This window comes from Meles meles, chromosome X, assembly GCF_922984935.1.
Source record: "Meles meles chromosome X, mMelMel3.1 paternal haplotype, whole genome shotgun sequence".
In the NCBI taxonomy this organism is placed as follows: Eukaryota; Metazoa; Chordata; class Mammalia; order Carnivora; family Mustelidae; genus Meles; species Meles meles.
The window spans coordinates 105,822,064-105,846,764 of record NC_060087.1 but is presented as its reverse complement, the minus strand read 5'-3'; the positions used below and the strand labels follow the sequence as shown (position 1 = coordinate 105,846,764).

At 39.3% G+C, this 24,701-nt stretch overlaps 1 protein-coding gene across 1 annotated transcript in view; it reads left to right on the top strand.

Annotated features, from left to right (window-relative positions):
* Positions 1-21,886, top strand: part of TENM1 (teneurin transmembrane protein 1) — an 811,134-nt gene extending 789,248 nt beyond the window's left edge. The window contains exons 31-35 of the mRNA XM_045995540.1: positions 5,204-5,500; positions 11,574-11,961; positions 12,818-14,038; positions 14,796-14,938; positions 16,507-21,886. Coding sequence (XP_045851496.1) covers positions 5,204-5,500; positions 11,574-11,961; positions 12,818-14,038; positions 14,796-14,938; positions 16,507-17,265 — 2,808 coding nt within the window. The 3' untranslated portion in view covers positions 17,266-21,886. The remainder of the gene's footprint in view (positions 1-5,203; positions 5,501-11,573; positions 11,962-12,817; positions 14,039-14,795; positions 14,939-16,506) is intronic.
* The last annotated feature ends 2,815 nt before the right edge of the window (positions 21,887-24,701 follow it).

Below are 24,701 nucleotides of genomic sequence, written 5' to 3'. Positions count from 1 at the left end.
CCTCTCTCTCTGCCTACCTCTCTGTCTACTGGTGGTCTCTGTCTGTCAAACAAATAAATAAAAATCTTTAAAAAAATAATAATCAGCCTAAGATAATCCATATGTCAAAGAAGCATATTTGGGGGTGGCAAATTCTGCTCCCATGCAAGTGGAAATAAAGATTGATGGCCCACACTTAGGTCAAAGGAGATTATTGTCTTTCGAGCAAATGTGAGCTTTCTCAACCTTGCTTATGACCCCAACAATCACAGGCAATCAGCTTAAGTTTGGATGCCTGCCATAACGGCTGGAGCACAGAAGCACTCAAGGATGAGGATGGGAGAGCCCACCTGAACAAGCATACTCCTTCCCAGCCTTCTCACACGTAGTTTCCACAGGAGATTAAGGGGGACACTGTTGCATCTTTTACTCCTTCACTGCCTTTCAGCTCTTAGCCGAATTTTATAGTAACTTCTCTTTTGGGTTCCTTGACCCGATGCCAATGTGGGAGGTGGAGTTTCCCACACCAAAAAGCAATCCCTGGGACACCAGCTGACTGTCCTGCGAATTCAGTTCAGAGTACATTATTCAGAAAAAGAGAAGCATGGTTGCCAACGAACTGACAAGCAGAGAGAGAACATTAGGCTGTCGTCCTCTGCTCGCTTTGTACCACTTAACAGTGATCCCTGCTTGTGTAACTGTAATGACTTTATTAAGAAATGTGTTCTTGAGTAGTAAACTTAATCTATCAGACAAATAAAACCACAGATTTAGTTGAACTGGAAATCACTTGTTACTTTGGCTCTTTAACTATCATTATAACATAAATTGTAACAGTTACAACCGTCTCTGGGAGTACATGGATATTTTACAGCTGTTGTAAATGAGCGTTATTACAGTTGGAGATATGTGCCTATAAAACCACAGGAAAGGTAGTTGAAGAAAGAGCACCTGGTTACGTATAGGTTTCCAAGCCCTGCGTATCAAAAGACAGAAAATATGTGCTTCACTATCACTTTTTAGGTAATAACAGCAGGTTACTATATCTTTATGCACTACAACACTGCACACATTGGCTACAGATGGTTTAAAGAGTCATGATTCCCAATCTGTGTATGTCTCTAGTCCCTGAATTAAACCTATCCCTGAAACTGACAGCATTTCCTTTCAAATAATTTAAGTATCTAATCTGTAGTCTTCTGCATAGAATTCATGGTGTGGAACATTTGATACATCATTTTTTTTTTTTGCAGAAGATCAAAATTAGGGACAAATATTATTAGCTAGCTAATGAAGAAACTGAGCCAAAAGAGATTTTTTTTTTATATCCCACGGAATTTTTTTTTTTTAAGATTTTATTTATTTATTTGACGGAGAGAGAGATCACAAGCAGGCAGAGAGAGAGGAGGAAGCAGGCTCCCTGTGGAGCAGAGAGCCTGATGCAGGGCTCGATCCCAGGACCCTGAGATCATGACCTGAGCCGAAGGCAGCGGCTTAATCCACTGAGCCACCCAGGCGCCCCAAAAAGAGATTTTTTTTTTAAAGCAAAGTGCCATACCCCAGTAGAAAAATGAAAAAAACCTCATGAGCAGACAATTCATAGGAGACATACATGTCACCAATAGACATTAAAAAAGGTTCAACCTCGGGTGCCTGGGGGCCTCAGTGGGTTAATCCTCTGCCTTTGACTCAGGTCATGATTTCAAGGTCCTGGGATCCAGCCCAGCATCGGGCTCTCTGCTCAGCGGGGAGCCTGCTTCTCCCTCTCTCTCTGCCTGCCTCTCTGCCTATTGCAATCTCTCTCTCTGTCAAATAAATAAAATCTTTAAAAAAAAAAAACACTGCATTACAAAAAAAAGGTTCAACCTCACTAGTTATCAAACAAATGCAAATTTAAACCACAGTAGCATACCTTTTTCCCACTCTCATATTGAGAAAAGTTTACTAACAATGCTAATACTTACTTGATGCTGGTAAAGATGGAATTAGATGGATTTCCCCTCCACCCACTAGTTAAGGGGAGTATAAATTTGTAGAAGCTTCGTGCACTATAAACTAATGACTCATGTTGAATCAGGAGCCTTTGAAATGTTCTTATCACTTCACCTGGTAATTTCATTTCTTGAGTTCTCTATTAAGGAAATATTTATTTACAAATATGTTCAACAAAATATGAAATATGAAAAAATAATGGAAAATAAAAACTCTAACTTCCAACAATAGGAGAAAGAATAAATAGTTATCATGTAAGAAGATACTATGCAACCATTAAAATCCACATTTTAAGCATATTTAATAATACAAGGAATGTTCAAGATAAAACATTAGCTAAACAGGACATAGAAGTTTTAAATACAATCCTTGTATTTGGGGAATGTACGAACAGATTATGCTTAAAAGAGAGATGAATGGAAAGCAGACAAGTATTAACAGTGATTAACATTGGAGAGTGAGATTACAGGTAATTATTTTCTTTTTATATTCTTTTTTTTTCCAATTTTTCTGCGATGGGAAAACATCACTTTTATGATGGAGAGCGGTGTTTGAAGAAATTATTTTGAAAACCAATGTGAGCAAGGGTAGACTGGACTTTGAAATGAGAATGTGGGCTTTGCAGTTGTAGGAGTGGAAAACTTTTGCCATCTTCCTTTCTAGGTTCTTTGGTTGGTCTAATAAAATTTATGTGAGACAGATTAATGAGAGAAAAACAAATTTAATTTTGTACTTATGAAGGCTCCACAAAAACACAAGAGGCTCAAAGACAGTCAAGGCAATATGAGGCTTATATACCATCCTGAACTAAGGAATGGGAGAGGGGCCTGGGACTTCAAAGGGGAGGAGGATAATTCACTGGACAAGAATAAGAGCAGATGTTTGGTAATTAGATGTTTGTTCTGCCGTACAGATAGGTCATTCAAATACAAAGAAATCTCAGGTAATAGCTCTCTTCCTGACCCAGGCCCCCTATCTAAATTCTTTTAGGTGGTTAAGGAAGAGGTGAAAGTTTTTCTTGAGGCTGCTGGGTCTTGACTGACCTCAGCTCACAATAACACACATGCCAAAGTGGCATGTTATGGGTGGCATATCCTGCTCCCGTTCACAGTTGTCTGGCTACTAAGATAAAAAATTCTGTCTGGATCTTTTATGTGGAATCATTAAAAAAAAAAAACTGAATTCAGGTACAGAGAATAGGTTGGTGTTTGTGGGGCAGGGGGCGGGGGGCAATGAGGGAAATAGATGATGCTGGTCAAAAGTGTAAACTTTCAGTTATGAAATAAAGAAGTCCTGGGGGAACACCTGGATAGCTTGGTCGGTTAATGCCTTCAGCTCAGGTCATGATCCCAGGGTGCTGGGATGGAGTCCCATGTTGGGCTCCTTGCTCAGCAGAGAGCCTGCTGCTCCCTCTGCCTGCTGCTCCCCCTGCTTGTACTCTCTCCCTCTCACTCTCTGTCCTGCCCTCTGTCTCTGGCAAGTAAATAAATGAAATCTTAAAAAAAAAAAAAAAGATTATTCAGAAGCCCTGGGGATATAACGGGCAGCATGGTGACTGAAGGGCAGAGGGAGAAGCAGACTCCCCGCTGTGCAGGGAGCCGACATGGGACTCTGGGATCACGACCAGAGCTGAAGGCAGACACTTAACCAACTGAGCCACCCAGGTGCCACTGAGAGAGTAGTTCTCATCAAGAGTTAAAAGTTCTCATCACAAGAAAACAAATTGTAACGTGTGGTGAAGGATGTTAACGAGACTTAATGTGGTGATCATTTCACAATATATACAAATATTGAATCTTTGTGTTGTACACCTGAAACTAATATAAAGTTATATGTCAATTTTATCTCAGTTTAAAGAATAAAAATTTTTCAATAAAAAGTTTTTAAAAAGCTGTTTTGTACCAAGGTTTTAAAATTGAACTCTTGAGACCCCTAGAGGTTTCACGATTGGGTTTCAGAGCCCCCTGGAGATTTTATTTATAGTGTACATGTATGTGTTTATGTGCATTTTTCTGGGGACACAGTATGGAGCTTTAAGATATTTAAAAGGATCCTTGACCACAAAAATTAAAAATGAACATAAAGTTTAGCTGAGTAGCGAGTGAATCAGTTTAGTTCAACTATGATTAATGTAGTCAACACCTAATGTTGGTTTTTTTCTCCCTTCCTCATTAGCCAAATATTTAACATTCTGTTCCAGATCCTGTTGACAATTTCTACAGATATAGATCTAGTACCCCAAACTATAATCACCTCGGAATCTGACACATGGACCCACTGAAAAGCCTAACCCAAATGAGAAAAGTAATCATCATATTTTAAAAATAACAATTACCAGTATTATTTTTACATTTCACCAGGTACCTGTATATGTAATCTTATATAATTCTTAGCACAACTCTGTGGTATGAAGTGATAATATCACTCCCATTTCACAGTTAAGAAAACTAAGCCCCGGATAAAAGAAACGACTGGTGCACAGACAAGCAGCTAATGAAATGGCTCCTGACTCCCAGGTCACTGCTGTTGACCCATTTCAAAGTCTCTGGTTTTTTGTTTGAAGGAGAACAGAATTTGCCACCCTAAAATATGCCTTTTTGGCATGAAAATTATTTTAGGCTGATTTTTTTTTCCCTGAGAGTGAGTGCACATTTGTGTGCAAGCGCAGTTCCGGGGGTGGTGGGGCAGAGGTGGAGGGAGAACTCCCAACAAGCTCTATGCTCAGGGCCTGGAGCGCTCCACCAGAGCTTGATCCCACCAGCTCCAGATCATGATCGCAAGATCATGACCTGAGTCAAAGCCAAAAGTGAGCCGCTTAGCCGCCTGAGCCACGCAGGCACCCCTGGGCTGATTTTAAGAAACAGCAGACACAGAAGCTCTGAAAACTGAGTAGAAGTTTACCCTTTTGTAAGAGGCGTCTATGTTTGTAAGGGAAAACTCCATTTGCAAGGGTGTCTTCCTCTCTGCACCAGAAAAGGGAGGATGGCTCTAAGTGTCTGGAAACTCCAATCAGTGGAAAAGGCGAGGACCTAAATTTGCATAAAAGCGTACCTGGTTTACTGTGCTCTACCTGAAAAACCTGCGGTAACTGGACTTCCCTCCTCCCCACCCCCAACATCTTCTTTTGTCTTTAGCTCCAGGTGGATTTAAGTGGCCGACGTCAGGATTGTGAATGCACTTGATGAGAGGAAACAAAACAGTGCTAAAAATGTGTCTCGTATCTGTTTTGTAGGCCCATAACCGAAACCTGCTCTCCATAGATTTTGATCATATAACTCGCACGGGAAAGATCTATGATGACCACCGGAAATTCACCCTTCGAATTCTTTATGACCAGACTGGACGACCTATTCTGTGGTCTCCTGTAAGCAGATATAATGAAGTGAACATCACATATTCACCTTCGGGATTGGTGACGTTTATTCAGAGAGGGACGTGGAATGAAAAAATGGAATATGACCAGAGTGGAAAAATAATTTCGAGAACTTGGGCTGATGGCAAAATTTGGAGCTATACCTACTTGGAAAAGGTAAGTATGTCGGGAAAATAAATTAGTTTTGAGTTTCTGAATAAGAATATTGAAAATGGCCCTAAATTACCGATCATGGTAAAGAGACCTACAGGAGTCTATTCTGGCTGTTCTGCTCTGTAGAAGTAAAAACAACAACAAAATGTACCTATAAGGATAAGCAGCTTTTCTGTTAAAAACGTCCCCCAACCCCACACTCCACCAGGTACTCCTGCAAACTGAAGTCAGGATAATGGCTTAGCTTTCTCCTCATTTGAGCGTATTTGTTCATGCTCTTGAAAAGGTATCCTTATTATTATGAAAGCTCATACTGAGGTAAAATAGGTACAAAATTATAAAATTGTGTGTTAATGTATCTCAGCTCTGGAGAAGAGCCTCTTAGAGGATACGGAATTCTAATTTTGTTGGGATAATCAGTGAAGTTTTAGTAAGTATACATTTGAGGACTAATCTTCACAAGTAATCAGTCTGAGCAAATGATGGCAGTGGGGCTTCATTGGTAATAGTCCTTTGTGTGTACAGTGAGTCTCCAACAGCACCCTTAATGGGAGCCTCTGGGCTCCTGTCTGGTGGAAATAGACAAGGATTTTAATCCCATCCCTGGAACCATTTGTCAAACAGCCCCTACAGGGCAAAATCAGTAGCAGAGAACAGTAAGAGAGAATGATTTCCACCTACCATCTCAATTTCTGATGTCCTAAAATGGCATCTCTTATTTCCCAAATCTGTCCATTCAACTGAATTTACAAGTCCTGAATTAATTCCTGAGAAAACTGAAAAAATGCTTTCCCTTGAGGATTCAAGGGTAATCAGTGCACGTTAACCCCTAGAAGTTCTTTCAGAAGTCATAGGAGCTTATAGCTCACATGACAATTTCACTATTTGTACGCAATAATGTCAGGCCTTTTTGACAGACTCCCCAAAGTTTTGGGGTGGGGGAGGTGTGCCAGTGGTTGTATGTCATTATAAAACTATTAATACAACTTCCCAGAGGCAGTTGCTGGGGAACTTGCCAAGTTGGAAATGCCTAGGAGATAAAGCAGAATTTCCCTTGGAAACCAGGGTAAAGAAGAGAGTTCTCTGTTCTATCCACCCCTTGTCTGCTGAAGAAATAGATCAAATTTATAATCTATACTCTATACTAGGAACATCTGAATCTTATAGAGTGGTTCTTTCCTCTTCAATTTTGGTAATAAGAATGATCTGCAAAATCTTATGGCTCATGTCCACAAAGTACTAAACCTGGCACAATGTTCCCTGAATCCAAATATTTGGTGATATGTTTACAGGGGCAATGCATGTAATAATGACCTTCATATATATATAAAAAAAAGATACCACTGATTATTAGATTATAGGCTGATTTGTTTTTCGAGGAATGAGGATGGGTTTGCACTAACCCTTCCACAGGTCATACATGGTGGCTAGTGTAGTAGCCAACACTCCCTAGGAACGTGCATGGGTTTGAACTCATAACTTCATTAGCACCATAGTTTGGCCACTGAGCTCTATATAACTGCCTGTAGACAGTAGCATCTGAGTCTCTAAGACTTTACCTTTAGGCTGCCCATACAATAGCAAAAGAGCCTATTAAAAACTTACATTTTAGCTCTTCATACAGCCTCTTTGACACCGATGAAGAAATTATATTTTTTCTCTTTTCTGAATTAACTATTTCAACAAACTTTCCTGAGCAAAGAATCATGTGAAGGAAACTCCAGGTATGTTCTCTTTGCTCCAGAAACCGAGTTGGCAATCTCTTTAAAAACAAAGAAAACTGTGAGACTGCCGGTGTCTGCAATGGACAGAAATAAGACGTGACTGATGTATCATCTATCAAAAGAAGCCCTAGTGCCTTCCAAAGAATAGTTCACTGGCCAGTGAGACAGACTGAATCACTTGTGCCTTTTAGTTGACTTTTGTCCCTTTGTTGAGTTCACATTTAATTTGTTCTCTAATTAAAAGGTAGCCCCAGGGCTCCTGGGTGGCTCAGTCAGTGAAGCATCCAAATCTTGATCTCAGCTCAGGTCTTGATCTCAGGGTGGGGAGTTCAAGCTCTGTGTTGGGCTGGTTGCTGGATGGGTGTGGAGCCTATGTTTAAAAAAAAAATGGAGGGGTGCCTGGGTGGCTCAGTGGGTTAAGCCGCTGCCTTCGGCTCAGGTCATGATCTCAGGGTCCTGGGATCGAGTCCCGCATCGGGCTCTCTGCTCAGCAGCGAGCCTGCTTCCCTCTCTCTCTCTCTCTGCCTGCCTCTCTGTCTACTTGTGGTCTCTCTCTGTCAAATAAATAAATAAAATCTTTAAAAAAAATGGATATCCCTTGACTTAAACAATCATATTATGCAAAACTCAGAATCTGCAAAATAAACAACTATGGAATGGTTCTTTACTTTCCAAAATCATTTATCATGAGACTTGATTTTTTTTAAGATTTTATTTATTTGACAGAGATCACAAGTAGGCAGAGAGGCAGGCGAGGGGGGGGGAAGCAGGCTCCCTGTTGAGCAGAGAGCCTGATGTGGGGCTTCATCCCACGACCCCAGGACCATGACCGGAGCCGAAGGCAGAGCCTTTAACCCACTGAGCCACCCAGGCGCCCCTATCACGAGATTGATTTTATTAACATTATAATTACCAGTAATAATAACTAATCCGCTGAATAGTTATGATGATTAAATGAAATAACTGAATATAAAGCACCCAGAACATCTAATCATAAAATAAGTTAGTTTTTTCCATTTTTAAAATAAGAAAGAACAGAAGGAAGGAAAGGAGGAAGGGAATGAAGGAAGGAAAAAAGAAGAAAATTAAGGCATTTTTGAAATTGTGATTCTAGAAAATAAAAAAGGAAGGAATATTGAATTTACCAAAATCCAGTGTACATGTTACTTTTGCAGTGAGGTGGTGAGGTTCTGTGTCTTCCTGTGCTCTTTTCAGCCCTCTCTTTAACATGGTCTTTGCTGGCACATTCTTTCACTATGTCTGGGGCAGAGCAAAGACAAAGAGACTGGCTTTTGTAGTATATTTTAAAGTAAGAATTCTCAAGCTTGAAAATGTATACCTCATTTTATGCCTCAAAATACCTCTGTAAATTTGCTTGCCATCCTATACCATGATATATTTAAAAGCAACAGCAAATATTTCACCTTAATGTACAGAAATTTTGTAGAGATCGTGTGACTTCCTCTAGAGCAGTGCAAGTTATGTGTATCATTTTCATGCACAATGGTCTGCAGCCATTAGGAGAAAAATAATTATTTGGGTAATCGCTGTGGTTGCTTAAATGATCTCTTCTCTATTAAAAAATCAATTATTGTTTCTTAAATTTTCTCTATGTGGTCATTAATTCTCTATCTTGATTTATGAGACTTCTCTGAGTTAATTATATTTTGAAGACTTGTGGAGCTAAAATTTTGTATTATGGTAAATGTAAATCTTCCGGTTTCCTAAAATCGTTCCTTAGGACTTCATTTTTAAAATGCATTTAAAGATATTTTATAATCATTTAATAAGATGTTTTGTCTGATACATTTACACAAAATTGCCTCAGGGGCTGAAATTTTCAAAGGCTGCCTAAGGGATACAATGCAGGTTGCCTTGAGCTTCCAGGTGGCCCCACACTGCCATCTGGTGGTTATTCGAGTGCTTTAACTTCTCAAATTTCTACCATCGCTCATTTCTATTCTTGTTCAAATGAATATACTTGCTTGCTCTTTTTTCCTTCTTTACAATGATGTCTTTCACGATCTCACAACGCATGAAAAAAATACAAAGTCTCCCACTCTATTGTTTAGACTCAGAAGAAATGCCCTTTTATCCTGCTGTAGCCACACGGTGAGCTCTGGATGGACCCATAAGCATTGTTTTTGAACAAACTGATAATAATGCCCACCCAAAGTGAAAAAGCAGCCAAGTGAGAGCTAAATGGCATTCTGGCAACACAACAGTTACATTCACGAGATTTCTAATCACGTCATCCACATGCTTGCCATTGGCAGAAAGCTTTAAAACAGGGCAGGGAGCTTTTGAGACTACACAGCATGAGCAGCACCTAGGACAGGGTCCGGCAGCGTTTCACTGCTGAGCGATGGATGAGACAGGGGAGAGAACACAATGGCAGCGTGCTATAAAGGTTTGGCAAGGCACGCACAGCGACTGGAAAAGGCATGGCCCGAGCAGGCTGGTACTAGATAATGTGTGGGAGCCATATGGTGATTGTCCCTGGCCCGCATCACAGATGACAGATGTCATTTGTTCATGGCAAACTGACAGAAGAGACTGGAAAGGAGCTGAGAAGTCTGCCTTTGATCAGAGAGCTAATGCAAAGGCATTTTTCACCAGTTCCCCCCCAGGTTCTATTGGTTCTGCCTTGGTCAAGGAGGTAGCTCTCCCTTCATGTCCTCATGCCAAGTCTCCTGCTTCTGGTCATCAGGGGGTTTTCGGAGCTGCCGGCTGTCCCCAGGTGATGAAGTGACAGGCTTGTTGCATGCAGCTTTGTATCCTCAAGGCAGAGTACTTGGTGGGAAAAAACAGAAAGCAAGAACAAATGAGCGAATGACTGTGGACTTTGACTCACAGTACTGACATATGATTCAAAAATCAATAATTCTCAGAAGGCAGGGAGGATATGTAGTTCCAAGAAATAGATTTAATACTAGAATATAATTTCATATTTAGAAGAGGGAAGCGTACATTATATATGCATCTGTAATTTATAGTCATAAATATTTATGTAATTTATGTTTAGAAAATGAAAAGATACCTATTGTTTTCACAATACAAACTTCAGAAAATAAAGCTCAACTGAATCCTTTTGCTAGATAAGGTAATTCTCAAGAAGGGAGAGGTAAAGCTTCCTTAGAGAGTTATATCAGAGTCTTTAGGGTGAACATTTTTAATTTTTATTAAAAGATGAGATCTAGGGGCACCTGGGTGGCTCACTGGGTTAAAGCCTCTGCCTTTGGCACAGGTCATGGTCCCAGGGTCCTGGGATTGAACGCCACGTCGGGCTCTCTGCTCAGCAGGGAGCCTGCTTCCCCTCCTCTCTCTCTGGCTGCCTCTCTGCCTACCTGTGATCTCTGTCTGTCAAATAAATAAATAAAATCTTTAAAAAAAAAAAAGATGAGATCTAAATGCTTTTCAATTAGAAATAGGATTAAGTTCTCTGTAAAATAGTGCTCCTTTTATGTTTGTATTTAAAGTTCAGTAAGGTAAACCAGTATCAGTGAAATCCCTAATCATACACGAGGCATTTAACCTCAACAAATAACTACTTCTGAAATACAGATCAGTTGGGAGGAAAGGGGTTGCATATCTAGAGAATTCTTCACTTTTTAATGGCATGGTCCCCTAATATAGTTCTAAACATGAATTGCTTGTCAACTATACTCATTTTTTTTTTTTTAATATCAACTACAGGGGCTCCTGGCCGGCTCAGTTGATAGAATGTGAGACTCTCGATCTCAGGGTTTTAAGTTCGAGCTCCACATCAGGTGTGGAGATTACTTAAAAATAAAATCTTTTTCCCCAGGGGTACAGGTCTGTGAATCGCCAGGTTTACACACTTCACAGCACTCACGATAGCACTTACAAAAATGTCAACTATATTCGGGACGCCTGGGTGGCTCAATTGGTTGGGCGACTGCCTTAGGCTCGGGTTGTGGTCCTGGAGTCCCGGGATCGAGTCCTGCATGGGGCTCCCTGCTCGGCGGGGAGTCTGCTCCTTCCTCTGACCCTCCCCCTTCTCATGCTCTCTCTCTCTCTCTCTCTCAAATAAATGGACAAAATCTTAAGAAAAAATGTCAACTATGCTCAAAAAATAAAATGTGAATTGCAAAGGAATAATTATAATATTTTACATACAAAATTGCTTGGTTGCTTGTCTTTCTCCTCCATTACACTGTAAGCTCTTGAGTGCCCACTACTATATCTACTAGGGTCCACCTCAGTGCCTGGCACATAGCAAGTGTTCGATAAATCTGTGCTGAGTGGATGAATGTGTTTCTTTAATCTCCTTTAATCGCCTCAGCTTCAGTGGTACGTGTTAAGCCACTTTTGCCTTTGTCTCGTTTCAGTCTGTGATGCTTCTGTTACATAGCCAGCGGCGCTACATCTTTGAGTACGACCAGTCGGATTGTCTGCTCTCAGTCACCATGCCGAGTATGGTCCGCCACAGCCTGCAAACCATGCTTTCAGTGGGCTACTACCGAAACATCTACACCCCGCCAGACAGTAGCACTTCTTTTATCCAAGACTATAGTCGAGATGGCCGACTGCTACAGACCCTGCATCTGGGAACAGGGCGCAGAGTTTTATACAAATACACCAAGCAAGCAAGGCTGTCTGAGATTCTCTATGATACCACTCAGGTCACGTTAACATATGAAGAGTCTTCTGGAGTCATTAAGACAATACACCTGATGCACGATGGCTTCATTTGCACAATCAGATATAGGCAAACAGGTTTGTTGTGAAGGGGTGGCAATGGGTACAACTGTATCGGTCAGTATTTTCTTATGACATTTTTGCTGGCCACAGTGTGAAATAGAAGCACTGACCTATACACATCCAATCCCATAAATGTTCACTCTGGTTGCTAAATTATCTTCCTTTGAAAATTAAAAACCTATTACAGACTGAATGAAAGCCGATTCCTTAAAAGTGCACCATGCATTTCTCTGTCTCTGTCTCAGTTCTCAGAAAAGTTGAGATCTAAGAACCTCATCCAACTGTTTGCTCCTTCCTAACTCACTACCAGATCTTCCCAGAGATGCAGCTGCAAGAGTTGATCCTCCCTGAAACGATCTCAAGCCCCATGTAACCTCTATAAGCCTCAGAGGATGGCAGAATATGTTCAAAGTCAGAACTTTTGAATATATTTCATCCTTTGGGCTTAGCTCATAAAGTGCCCAGAGTCAGTTACCGTAATGCTGGATTTAGTCAACACCTGACCTGCTGACTTTGTAGCACAGGTTAAACGAATTGAAAGTACTTTCGTCGGTGTTTATAACAAGAAAACATGTTGATAGTGTCCGTTTCCTCACCCCAAGCCACTAGGTGGGCTGTTACTTATATAGTTCCTATAATTAAATTATTCTATAACTATAGCATACAGTACTTTTTTCATACTTACTGACCACAACTATGAGAGTATGTATCTATGAGATGATACACCGAGGCATGAGGCATCAAGTCAATCTCTAATATCTTACTTTGGATGTAGAAGCATCACTACTAAAGTCACTGACAGTAGATCTTTCTGATTGCTCAACATTATGCATCTAGCTCTGTTCTCACTGTTTTTATTTTGATTCCTCAGGACCTCTTATTGGACGCCAGATCTTCAGATTCAGCGAAGAAGGGCTAGTGAATGCTCGGTTTGACTACAGCTACAACAACTTCCGAGTCACCAGCATGCAAGCTGTGATCAATGAAACCCCTTTGCCCATAGATCTGTACCGATATGTTGATGTTTCCGGTAGAACAGAGCAGTTTGGAAAATTCAGTGTCATTAATTACGATTTAAATCAGGTCATAACTACTACAGTGATGAAGCACACTAAGATCTTCAGTGCCAACGGACAAGTTATTGAAGTCCAATATGAAATCCTAAAGGCCATTGCCTACTGGATGACTATTCAGTATGATAATATGGGGCGTATGGTAATATGTGATATAAGAGTGGGAGTAGATGCCAACATAACAAGATACTTCTATGAATATGATGCTGATGGGCAACTTCAAACTGTTTCTGTAAATGACAAAACCCAATGGCGTTATAGTTATGATCTGAATGGAAACATCAACCTTTTAAGCCATGGGAATAGTGCTCGTCTTACTCCTCTCCGATATGACCTCCGAGACCGTATCACCAGACTAGGAGAAATTCAGTATAAGATGGATGAAGATGGCTTTCTGAGGCAGAGGGGAAATGACATATTTGAATATAATTCTAATGGTCTGCTGCAGAAAGCCTACAATAAGGTTTCTGGCTGGACTGTGCAGTATTACTATGATGGGCTTGGGCGACGTGTTGCCAGTAAGTCCAGCCTAGGGCAGCACCTTCAGTTCTTCTATGCAGACCTTGCCAACCCCATAAGAGTTACTCATTTGTACAATCACACGAGCTCAGAGATTACATCCCTGTATTATGATCTCCAAGGTCACCTTATTGCCATGGAGCTAAGCAGTGGTGAAGAATATTATGTAGCTTGTGATAATACAGGCACCCCACTGGCTGTGTTCAGCAGTCGAGGTCAGGTGATAAAAGAGATACTGTACACACCTTATGGAGATATCTATCATGACACTTACCCTGACTTTCAGGTCATCATTGGTTTTCATGGAGGACTCTATGATTTGCTCACTAAATTAGTGCACCTGGGGCAAAGAGATTATGATGTTGTTGCTGGCAGGTGGACAACGCCTAATCATCACATATGGAAACAGTTGAACCTCCTTCCTAAACCATTCAACCTCTACTCCTTTGAAAATAACTACCCAGTTGGCAAAATTCAAGATGTTGCAAAGTATACCACAGGTATAAAACTTTATACACTAAACTTGAAATAACCCCATGGTGTTTATTATATGATCTCAGTGCCTCGGTAAATATACTTCCTCTTCCCGCCAGTTAGCCCACAAATTATTGTGCAGTAACTCTCTTCCTTAGTCTTCTAGAGTGAGCACAACTATGCAAGTGGCATAAAACATGATGCTTTTGCATCCGAGGACAAGTATTCTTTCCTTGTAAGCTTTCTGTTTGTAGATTTCACTCTTAAAACTTATACAAGGGCACCTGGGTGTCTCAGTTGGTTAAGCGTCTACCTTCAGCTCAAGTCATGACCTCGGGGTCCTTGGAATGAGCCTGTGTTGGGCTCTTGGCTCAGCAAAGAGTCTGCTTCCCCCTTCCTCTCCCTCTCCCCCTGCTTGTGCTCGCTCACTCTCAAATAAATAAATAAATAAATCATTTTTTTTTAAAAGCATATCTGAATAATTTCATAAAGGAAAAATTCAGGATTATGTTCCATCAGGTAAATCTAATATTGTGGTCTGTGTGGCCTCAGTATCATTACCATATTAAGAGTTTCAGTATTGTAAACTGAACCTATCTCTGTGATTATCCATGAATCAAAAGGCTTCCCATTTTAGAGCTGGTGATAGAAGGGGGAATTTTATCCCTAACTTTCTATTGGCTGAACATTTAGAAGGCAGGAGAGGTATCGGTCAGGCTTTCCACAAAGGTTGTAAAATATGGGCTTCATCATTTTTTTTCTTTTATATTTTGTGCCTCACAGACATTGGAAGTTGGTTGGAGCTCTTTGGTTTCCAGTTACACAATGTTCTACCTGGATTTCCCAAACCAGAATTAGAAAATCTGGAATTAACTTATGAGCTTCTACAGCTTCAGACAAAAACTCAAGAGTGGGATCCTGGAAAGGTTTGTAAAAATTTTACCATCTCTATTTATCCAAAAAAAAACAGAAGGGCCTCCAATACCATGATATAGCATTAACATATACTTTCTTACTTATTTTTGAGTTGTCTTGAATATTCACTGAAATGTCTACAGTTAATGAGGAGGTAGAAAAAAACTTCCATGAGGAAAGGATCAGGGAGTTGGAGCTTGTAGAAAAGACAAGACTAACATGGGATTTGATGACCTGCTGCGGTAGACAAACAGGAGAAAATAAACTTTTAAAATTCTGAATTAGGCTACCAAGGGCAATTTTGGATTCTGTATAGAGGAAACTGTTCACTGACAGACATAAAAGCTTCAGATTTCCAACAGTGAAATAATTTAGGGTGTAGTGCATTAAAAGCATGGGAAGAACAGAATTAAATTATTCTGACAAAGAAAAAGTATGTAAGAGCAATGAAGTAAAAATAATAAATACTATAGGGATAAAGTCTCTGGGAAAATAAGAATACAAAACTCTTCACAGTTCAGCAGATAATTTCATCAAGAATATGAAGTACAAATGAAAACAAGAGGTAACTGTTTCTTTCGATTGAAAGAAATGGAGGAGTGTCTCTTTGCAGGAAAGAAAAATTACTTCAGCAAAATAAAACTGATGTTTGGATGGGAGGGCTTGAAATTTAAATTAGGGGCGCCTGGGTGGCTTAGCTGGTTAAACATCTGCCTTCAGCTCAGGTCATGATCCTGGGGTCCTGGGGTCCAGTCGGGTCCCCTTGCCCAGCAGGGAGTTTGCTTCTCCCTCACCCTCTGTCCCTGGCCCCCCTACCCCCACACATGCTCTCTCTCTCTCTCAAATAAATAAAATCTTTTTAAAAAATTATAAGGGAAAAACAAATCTCAATAGGTACTATAGACTTACTCTGTTTTGTAAATACATATAATATGAAAAAAGTAATTTTGCAATTAAAAAGTAATTAACAGTCCTTTTTATAATTAAAAGTCCTTTTAAAAAGTTAATCAAAATTGTGAAATTGCCGAAGCTTTGTTGTGGATACTTGGAGGTTCATTATTCTCTTTATTTCCTAGTATGTTTGAAAATTCCCATAATAAAAAGGGTTTTTTTTAAGTCCACTTAAGAAGATTAGTGAATTTCTTGCTGATTTGCTGTGGTTATTTAGAAGGTCATAATCTGTTTAAAAGCAAGAATAATGCCGTAAACCGTCTCTACTCCTCACTGTGACTAATGTATCAGACCACATACAGTAACAAACAGCTAGTCAGTATTAGTTAAATTGGTGAACTTGAAATGGTCTTTTTTTTGGGAGAGCTGGACCCACTTAACTTGAAGTGACTTCTAGTTCTGAGATTCTGTGATACCAAGTTTGAACATACTTCTTTATGTTTAAGTCACCAAGACCTCAAGAAGTATATGCCAGGTGACCAAGTAACCTGTTAGTCTTGTCTTTGCCAAATCTCTGGTGAAGAGATTCCGATTTTGGCTTATTGTGAAATCACTCACCAGCACAGTAAAGCAAGAAGGTGCTGTTCACAATTACCAGGCATTTGTACTGTGCTTTCTTCTTTCCTAGACTATTCTAGGTATTCAGTGTGAGCTCCAGAAACAGCTCAGGAATTTCATTTCCTTGGACCAACTTCCTATGACTCCCCGATACAATGATGGACGGTGCCTTGAAGGAGGGAAGCAAACAAGGTTTGCTGCTGTTCCTTCTGTTTTTGGAAAAGGTATAAAATTCGCCATCAAGGATGGCATAGTAACAGCGGATATTATAGGAGTAGCAAATGAAGATAGCAGGCGGCTTGCTGCCATTCTCAATAATGCTCATTACCTGGAAAACCTACATTTTACCATAGAGGGGAGGGACACTCACTACTTCATTAAGCTTGGGTCTCTGGAAGAGGACCTGGTGCTCATTGGTAACACTGGGGGGAGGCGTATTCTAGAGAATGGTGTCAATGTCACTGTGTCCCAGATGACTTCTGTGTTGAATGGGAGGACTAGACGGTTTGCGGATATCCAGCTCCAGCACGGGGCTCTGTGCTTTAACATCCGGTATGGGACAACTGTTGAAGAGGAAAAGAATCACGTGTTGGAGATTGCCAGACAGCGCGCTGTGGCTCAGGCCTGGACTAAGGAACAGAGGAGGCTGCAAGAAGGGGAGGAGGGTATTCGAGCATGGACAGAGGGGGAAAAGCAGCAGCTTTTGAGCACCGGGAGGGTACAAGGTTATGATGGGTATTTTGTTTTGTCTGTTGAGCAGTATTTAGAACTTTCTGACAGTGCCAACAATATTCACTTTATGAGACAGAGCGAAATAGGCAGGAGGTAACAAAAAAAATCTCTGCCTTTGCGTCACCAAAGACTGCCTGTTTTTAAAACATAAAATGGTTTATTGTATTGGTTTTCTAGATCAGAACTCTGTATATGTAAATATGGAGGAAAAACATATCCAACTGCCTTTCAATGTGACGGAAGATGGTATTTTAATATTGTTTGTTTAAACTCTTTAAGAAATGACAGAGATTTTTAGTTCTTGTGTGGCAGTATTCAAAATAACACAAGTAAAACAGCTAAAAAGACGTTTTCAGAAAGCACCACTTCAAATTTGAGGAGCCGTGCATATGTTCAAATATAAAGGACCCAAGGTTCTCTATCTCTGTTGTTACGCGAAATTTCACGTTTAACTGTTGGCAGAACTTGTGGGTTATTTGAAAATGTGGTGCAATAGTATTCTGAACCTTGCATTTCGAAAGACTGCCAGCCCTTTCACATTTTCCAGATCCGTTATGGGAAACTTAACAAAGAAGTGTAAAATGTCCTCAGCCACCATCTCCCAGAGTCAGGACCCATTTGCCCTTTCTCCCTGATTATTCCTCCTTGCTTGTTAAAGTAAATGCCATGTGGTTGTGCTGTGTTTTGGCGTGCGGTGGCTGGGGTTGGCCTACCATGCTTCCCTATGGGTGTGGTAACCAGACTGAAAGGCCACTATTTGCTTGTGTGTACATGATACCAAGGCAGCTGGCCCGTGTAACTTCTCCCACAAAACCTGTTTTGACTACTTTTTTTTTTTTTTACCAAATCGTAAGCATAGCTTTTATTAACCTGGGTAGGAAGTTCTCCTTTATATATAGGGTGTGTTTTGGTTAGAGTTTCACATTAGTCATTCTGTATTGATACACTAATCCAATGGTTTTGTGCACACAAAAGGTAATTTACTATAAATGATTCTGCTAGAAAAAAATAAGAGGCTTTAGCAGGCATACATGCCTGGGATACCAGTAAATATGTTCACTACTAGCGCAGAAATTCACAAGAGCCAAAACCTTTATAAAAACAGACCTAGTACTAAGACGAAAGGAAAGTACCAAAGGGAAGACCAAACCAAACATCACAGTAGTTGTCGCCACATTGACTCATCCCACTTAGATTTATCTTCCAAATGTACAATTCTGTATTGAACATCTCCCAGCCACAGTCAAGAAATTTAATTAAGCAAACCCTTTCCGATCTAAAACATTTCAGCTCATTATAGAGAGGCAGACTGTTTTTTACTAAAATAATTTATATGGTCAGTTATTTTAGTTCTCTGTCTTTACCCATTTATTTTGATTTAATCAACTGTCCTGCCTGGGAAAATAACTATTTTTCCAGGAAGGGTTATTTTGTTCCATGATCAGTTAAACTTTGGAAAAAGATCAGGATTAGTGGTAACATCAGCTGCAGTTTCTCAATCTTTATGAATCCTATAGTAAAAAGAAGTCCCTTGGTGAGCTGTGAGATTTGTGCCCAGTGACAAAGAGACAGTTGGTAAAAACGCTGTGTAATTGTAAGTTACCACAAATGAAAATACATGACAGCACAATGCGGCCTGTTGAAAATTCCCCTGAGCCAGCTTCACCATCTTTCATCACTGAGTCTGCACATTCGCTATGTCTGAGGGAGAATTTATGATGGAATGTTGCAGTTTGTATTCTTTCCAGCTACTACTTAAATGCAGTGTGAGGTCATTGCCTTGCTTTGTGATGACAGTCTTCTCTGAAAATATGCAGTGTCAGAATTCAGGCTCCCATTAAGGTTTTAAAAGAGTCTGACTCATTACTCCACCAAGCAGAAGGAGGGAAAGGCAAGGGCCTACACACAGCAGGGAAGGGTAGATTCAAACATTTATTTCATTTTCAAACACTTCACATTGGGATTACTACATTCTTACACATGTATTCTGAGAGAAAGACAGAGAGAGATAATTCATGATAAACTCCTCTCTCTTTTTAATTGGAAGCACAGCAGCTCGGGCGATTACTGATACAGACTACAATCATATTACTGTGTTGTTTGTTTTTCCCCCAACCCCTGAATCAGGTCTGTGTTAGTGGTACAGTATTTATTCAGGACGGGATTCTAAAATTATGAACAAACTTGTTGAAAATTTGAATACCTCCACACCAGCCTAAAAATGGACCTTAAGTTCCTAGAACCTCTGATGTTCTTTTAAATCAATGGAAAAATAATTTGCGAACTGTATATAGAGAGTGCATTCATAAATGTGATGATGTATTTTATCACTAATCTAAGATGTCAATATTAGAGTCCATTTTGCTTATATTTTAAGCAATTATTATACTTTTTTGCAATTCACTGATGATGTATCACTTTCAAACTGCTTTAAATATCCATTAGAAACAAATATTTGAAGCTTTTACTTAATAGTAATTACCTTGAACTGTGCATTTCTAGTTTGTAATACATATTTATTTAGTTTGTGCCTTTAGTTTCTTAAAGTTATATTTGTATTATATTCAGGAAATGCACTTTTTATCACTTACAGTTGTGGTTTTAATACTGCCTTGAACTACTGTTATTCTCTTTACACTTCCAAAGTTTTTGGGAGGAAAGAGAAAAAAACCCAAAAGGTTAGCACCAATGAACAGTAAATCTAAGAGAAGCATTTTGGCATTTCTTAATAAGAACATGGAGATACTGGGTACATCGTTCAGCTGAGTACAAAGAATGCCTTCATCGTTTTGCAATTCTGAAGTCTAACTTAATGAAAGAACAATTCGTTTGCATTTCCTGGTGAAAGTAAATGCATCTTAAAGAGAAATAGTTGAATTTCTCATACCCAGAGCACAGGCAGCTGACACTGCACAACCAGACACCATTCGAGTACGTTCGAATGAGAGCACCCTAGTTGGGGCTCTCGTGAAGAACATTCTGGGTTGGAGGCAGGGAATACTCTGTGGTGGTTTCTTTTTCCTAGTTAGGCCCATTTTATTTGTGCTGTTTTGTTTTGTTTCATTTTGTTTTTCTCTTGCACTATGGTCTAGAGATCCAAATGAACTGCAAAGTTCGCAATTTAACATTTAAATCCATTTTTTAGTTGTCATTATAATCATTATTGATTAGAAGCATGACTCCTGAAGGAAAGGGAAATAAAGCCCAGTTCATCCCAATTTCTAGCAAAACACTCACCATATAAATAGGCATATGTTTTATTTTTAACCCAGCAAAATATTGTATAAAATAAGTGTGTCCTTTACTGTCAATTTATCTAGGAGATCTATAATATATAGACTATATATATATAATATAATATATATACAACATAGCCAAATGTATTAAAAACTTGACAATGTATAATTTGGAATTCACATGCTAACTACATAGAGAGGTATAAAATTGAATGATAATTTTTCTAAGACTTTTCTTTTCCATAACTGTTAACACAGCTTCAAGCACTCTATCATGTTGTTCCTACTCTTTCTTTTCTTTCCTTTTTTTTAAATCTATTTTTAACCAGACCAAGCCCCACTGTAATATCACCTGAGAGAGTCAGGGTGAAGTTTTTGCATTTATAAAGATACATTCCTGTAAGGGCAATTGCAATGGAAGCCAAAGTACAGTAATCAAGTATTGAAAGACACTTTGGCAGAGACTGGAGTGCATTCTAGCTTGTGGAAAGACAGAAGGCTACAGATTGGATGCAACATTCTTGTTTTCTTGGAGGAACTCACATACACATAGCTGACCTGACTAGTACTTCAGATCTCAGACTGCTCTTCCACAGCCTTCTGTAAGGTTCTTTATTCTGCAAAAGAAAAACAAAAAAACAAAAAACAAAAAACATAAAAAAAATTTAAAAAAACACAAAAAAATACAAAAAAGCAAAAACAAAAAAAACAGAAAACAACAAACAACAAAAAAGAATTCAACCACAAAATAGTGACTGTTATTTCAGTGTGTCCTTCACGTGAAAGCTATTAAGGACCAAACCTACTACTGTGTGTAAGAAGAAATTACTTCCTAAACAGTAACTGAAAATAGTTCAACTTGCTGTGGATTTTGTCTTGGCAGTTGTCATCTTACATTATTTGTCAAAGGAAATGTGTTTGGCAGTTAAAAATCTTTCCTTAGATTTAGTGGTGGACTTTAACCTCTTAAATAAATGTTAGTATATCAGATTGTGTCCTTGAAAAATATTTTACTTGTATGAATCATGACAATGTCTAAATCTTTACTCTTCTTCTGGCAAAAGCATCGGTAAGAAAGAGGGTGAAAAGAGAAGTATAGCCTTTATGTCAGAAAAATATTCTTTTTAGCTGCTTACTTTCTTATGAACAGTAAAGATGTTTACAGTGTATGCCAAGATTTTCAGTTTCTATATAACAACAGTTAGAGGTTCTAATCATACTGAAAATTGTGTTATAATGGCCTGAGCCATGTTGCTAGGAAACAATAGGTTCCAATTTTGTATTCCTGCTCTCACTCCTGTGCTGAAAAGTGACTGGATACTGTACAGGTTCATGTTCTCTGGCTGCGGTTAAATGATCTTTTGCATTTTGCTCTGGCTTTCAGGCCAGAAGCATGCATTTTTCTACAAGAGCATCACAACAACATGCTGTAAATATTTAAAGTTCAACATTACGTGTCGATATTTGAAAGAAAAAAGTACTTTGAATATTTCATTTTTAAAAAATAAAATTGCAAATGAACACTGTGTCCCGTTTTATTCATGCGCCAAACTGCATTCTGGAGTCTGTCTGGTCACCTGAGAATTGAAAAGTAGCTCCCTAACAGGGACAATAAAACCGCATCATCTTGAAAATGAAGGTGCAGAAATCCAAAGGCACTAATCCTAAGCAGATGTCTCTTCATTTTTATTTTTCATACAAATAGGATCTCTGACACAAATGACCATTTAATTAAAAAAAAGAAGAGTAGCTGTTCCAAGTTTAAATGCCTCTAAGCTATTACTTTAAAAAAAAAAAAAGGTTTCTTTCTCGTGTGGGTGCCTTTCTAAGCAATGGAAAGAAAACGAAGAATTGCAAAATGGGTGGAGAGAACAAAGCACGCAGGTGCATTGGCATAAAAGCCAATGGGGGAGAGAGGCAGTCAGGAAACACTAAAAAACAACAGCTCGCGGGTCCTGGGAGATCCCAATGGCCCTTTGGCACTTATTTTTCACAAGAAGGTATTTATGAGTGACACTGGGAAAGCAGGCCAATAGATCTTGCAAAATTCAACGTGATAGTAATGAGGCACCCGTAGACCAAACAACCTGTTCGTTTCTGAAACTTGCTTGGAATCCTGGAATTTACATCACTCTTAAAAGCCCTGCTGCCTTTTTATTCAGTGATATACGCAGTAGTCTCCCCTTATCTGCAGTTTCACTTTTCAGGGTTTCAGCTACTCACAGTCCTGAAGTCAGCCACAGTCCAGAGGCAAGTGTCCTCCTCCTGACGTTGTCAGAAGGCTAAGAGTGGCTTAATCCTGTCACAGTGCGAGCGCCATTCCCCTCACTTCCTCTCATCACACAGGCATTTTGTCACCTCCCATCATTGCAAGAAGGGTGAGTGCAGTACAGTAAGCTTTTTTAAAAAAGACTGAGACTGGGGCACCTGGGTGGCTCAGTGGGTTAAAGCCTCTCCCTTTGGCTCAGGTCATGATCCCAGGGTCCTGGGATCGAGCCCCACATTGGGCTCTCTGCTCCACAGGGAGCCTGCTTCCTCCTCTCTCTCTGCCTGCCTCTCTGCCTAGTTGTGATTTCTCTCTGTCAAATAAATAAAATATTAAAAAAAAAGACTGAGACCACATTTGTGTACCTTTATTTCAGTATATTGTTTAAATTGTTGTATATTCTTATTAGTTATTGATGTTAATCTTTTGCTATGCCTAATTTAGAAATTAAATTTTCTCACAGATATAAGAAAAAGCATCGTATATGTAAGATGTGGTACTATCCACATAGTGGGCCTACTGGGACAGAGTGAAAAGATTCATGAAGCGGAAGACAATCCCAATTGCTCCAACACAACCAATCAGCAAAATGCCATGGGGTCCTCAGGGGAGGTGGGTGGAAGTGTTAGTATCAACTGGTAATTTTTTAAAAAAAAATACCCATCCCACCCACCCTCAGTGTGCAGAAAGAAAGAGGCAAGAACTCCTACACTGAGAGAATTATTAAACAAGAGAAGAGATTTCTCCATATTTCTTCTCTATTCACCCTCACTATTAGAGGTCTTTGAATTTAAATTTTTAGCAATACTACTCCCTTAAATTTATATAATTCTAGCACCTCAGTAATCCTGGGAGGTGAGCAAGACTTCATTGTTCCCACTTGGCAAATGCAATAATAGTAATAGACTGACTTACCTAAGGTCACACAGATAATCTGACAAAGCTGAAAAAATTCAAATCTCAAATGTTATGTTGATGGGCTCTCTCTAGTCAATCGCTTTTGTTATATCTTTGTACATTAAAATATTCATTTAAGAGGCCAACGACCTAATGATGACAATTCTGCCTCTTTCCACAATTTTGGCCAATGATCCCAGACTATGAAAGTTCCCAAACTAGGTAGTTTAACTTTATCCCTAGCAGCAAACTCTAAAATAATGTATCCCATTGACTGCGAGGACAAACATAGGCAACATTGTTGAATTTATAGCTCTCTAACAGGAACACTAGGCATCTTTAACCTTGAAATGCTCAAGGGCAAATCTGGATTTTATTATTAATAGATTTTGGATTCTGAACTCAATAAAGTGACTCAAATGAAACACGAGCTGATGTCTAAAACTTCTTAACAAATTTTAAAACTATTTCTCACATTTTTAAATCTCTATCCGTTCTACCACAAATAATATCTTCAATTCAGCCCTCCATTTATACTAGGAAGCTTAATCAGAGGCATCCTCTGTAGACGTTTTCTCCCCGTGTACCACCACAAAGCTTACTTGCTTGTAATAGCCAAACTGACAATTACCTAAGCTTGTCTCACCTTATCTCTTAAGAACAAACTCAGAGTAAATGAATGAGTGTTTGATAAACTGTCATGTTCTTTGTGGGCTTGCTGACACACTTTTTTTTCTGAAGAAAGGTGTACACTTGGAAATATATGTGCATTTTTCTATCTTGACTCAGCATCTTACGGGTATATGTTAGCATGGCAATATTTTAGATATGGCAAGGATATGACCTTTCTGTAAAGCCGCAAGCTATTATGTACTGGAAAATAACAAGAATGCTTATGTGGGGAGAGAAAAAGTGAAAAAAACTTTATGAGTAAAAGGCCAGCAGAAGAAGACAGTGGATAGGCATATCAACTGGAAAGTTTGACAGTAGCAGACTCAGAAAAGAACCTACCTTTTTCAAGGAACCTATCCAATAAGATAAAATGGCTTTCACCAATGCTTTGTTTAATATATTAATAGCACTTATCTCTGAATATTTTTTTAAAATATTTTAAGACAAATTAGGTAAATAAAG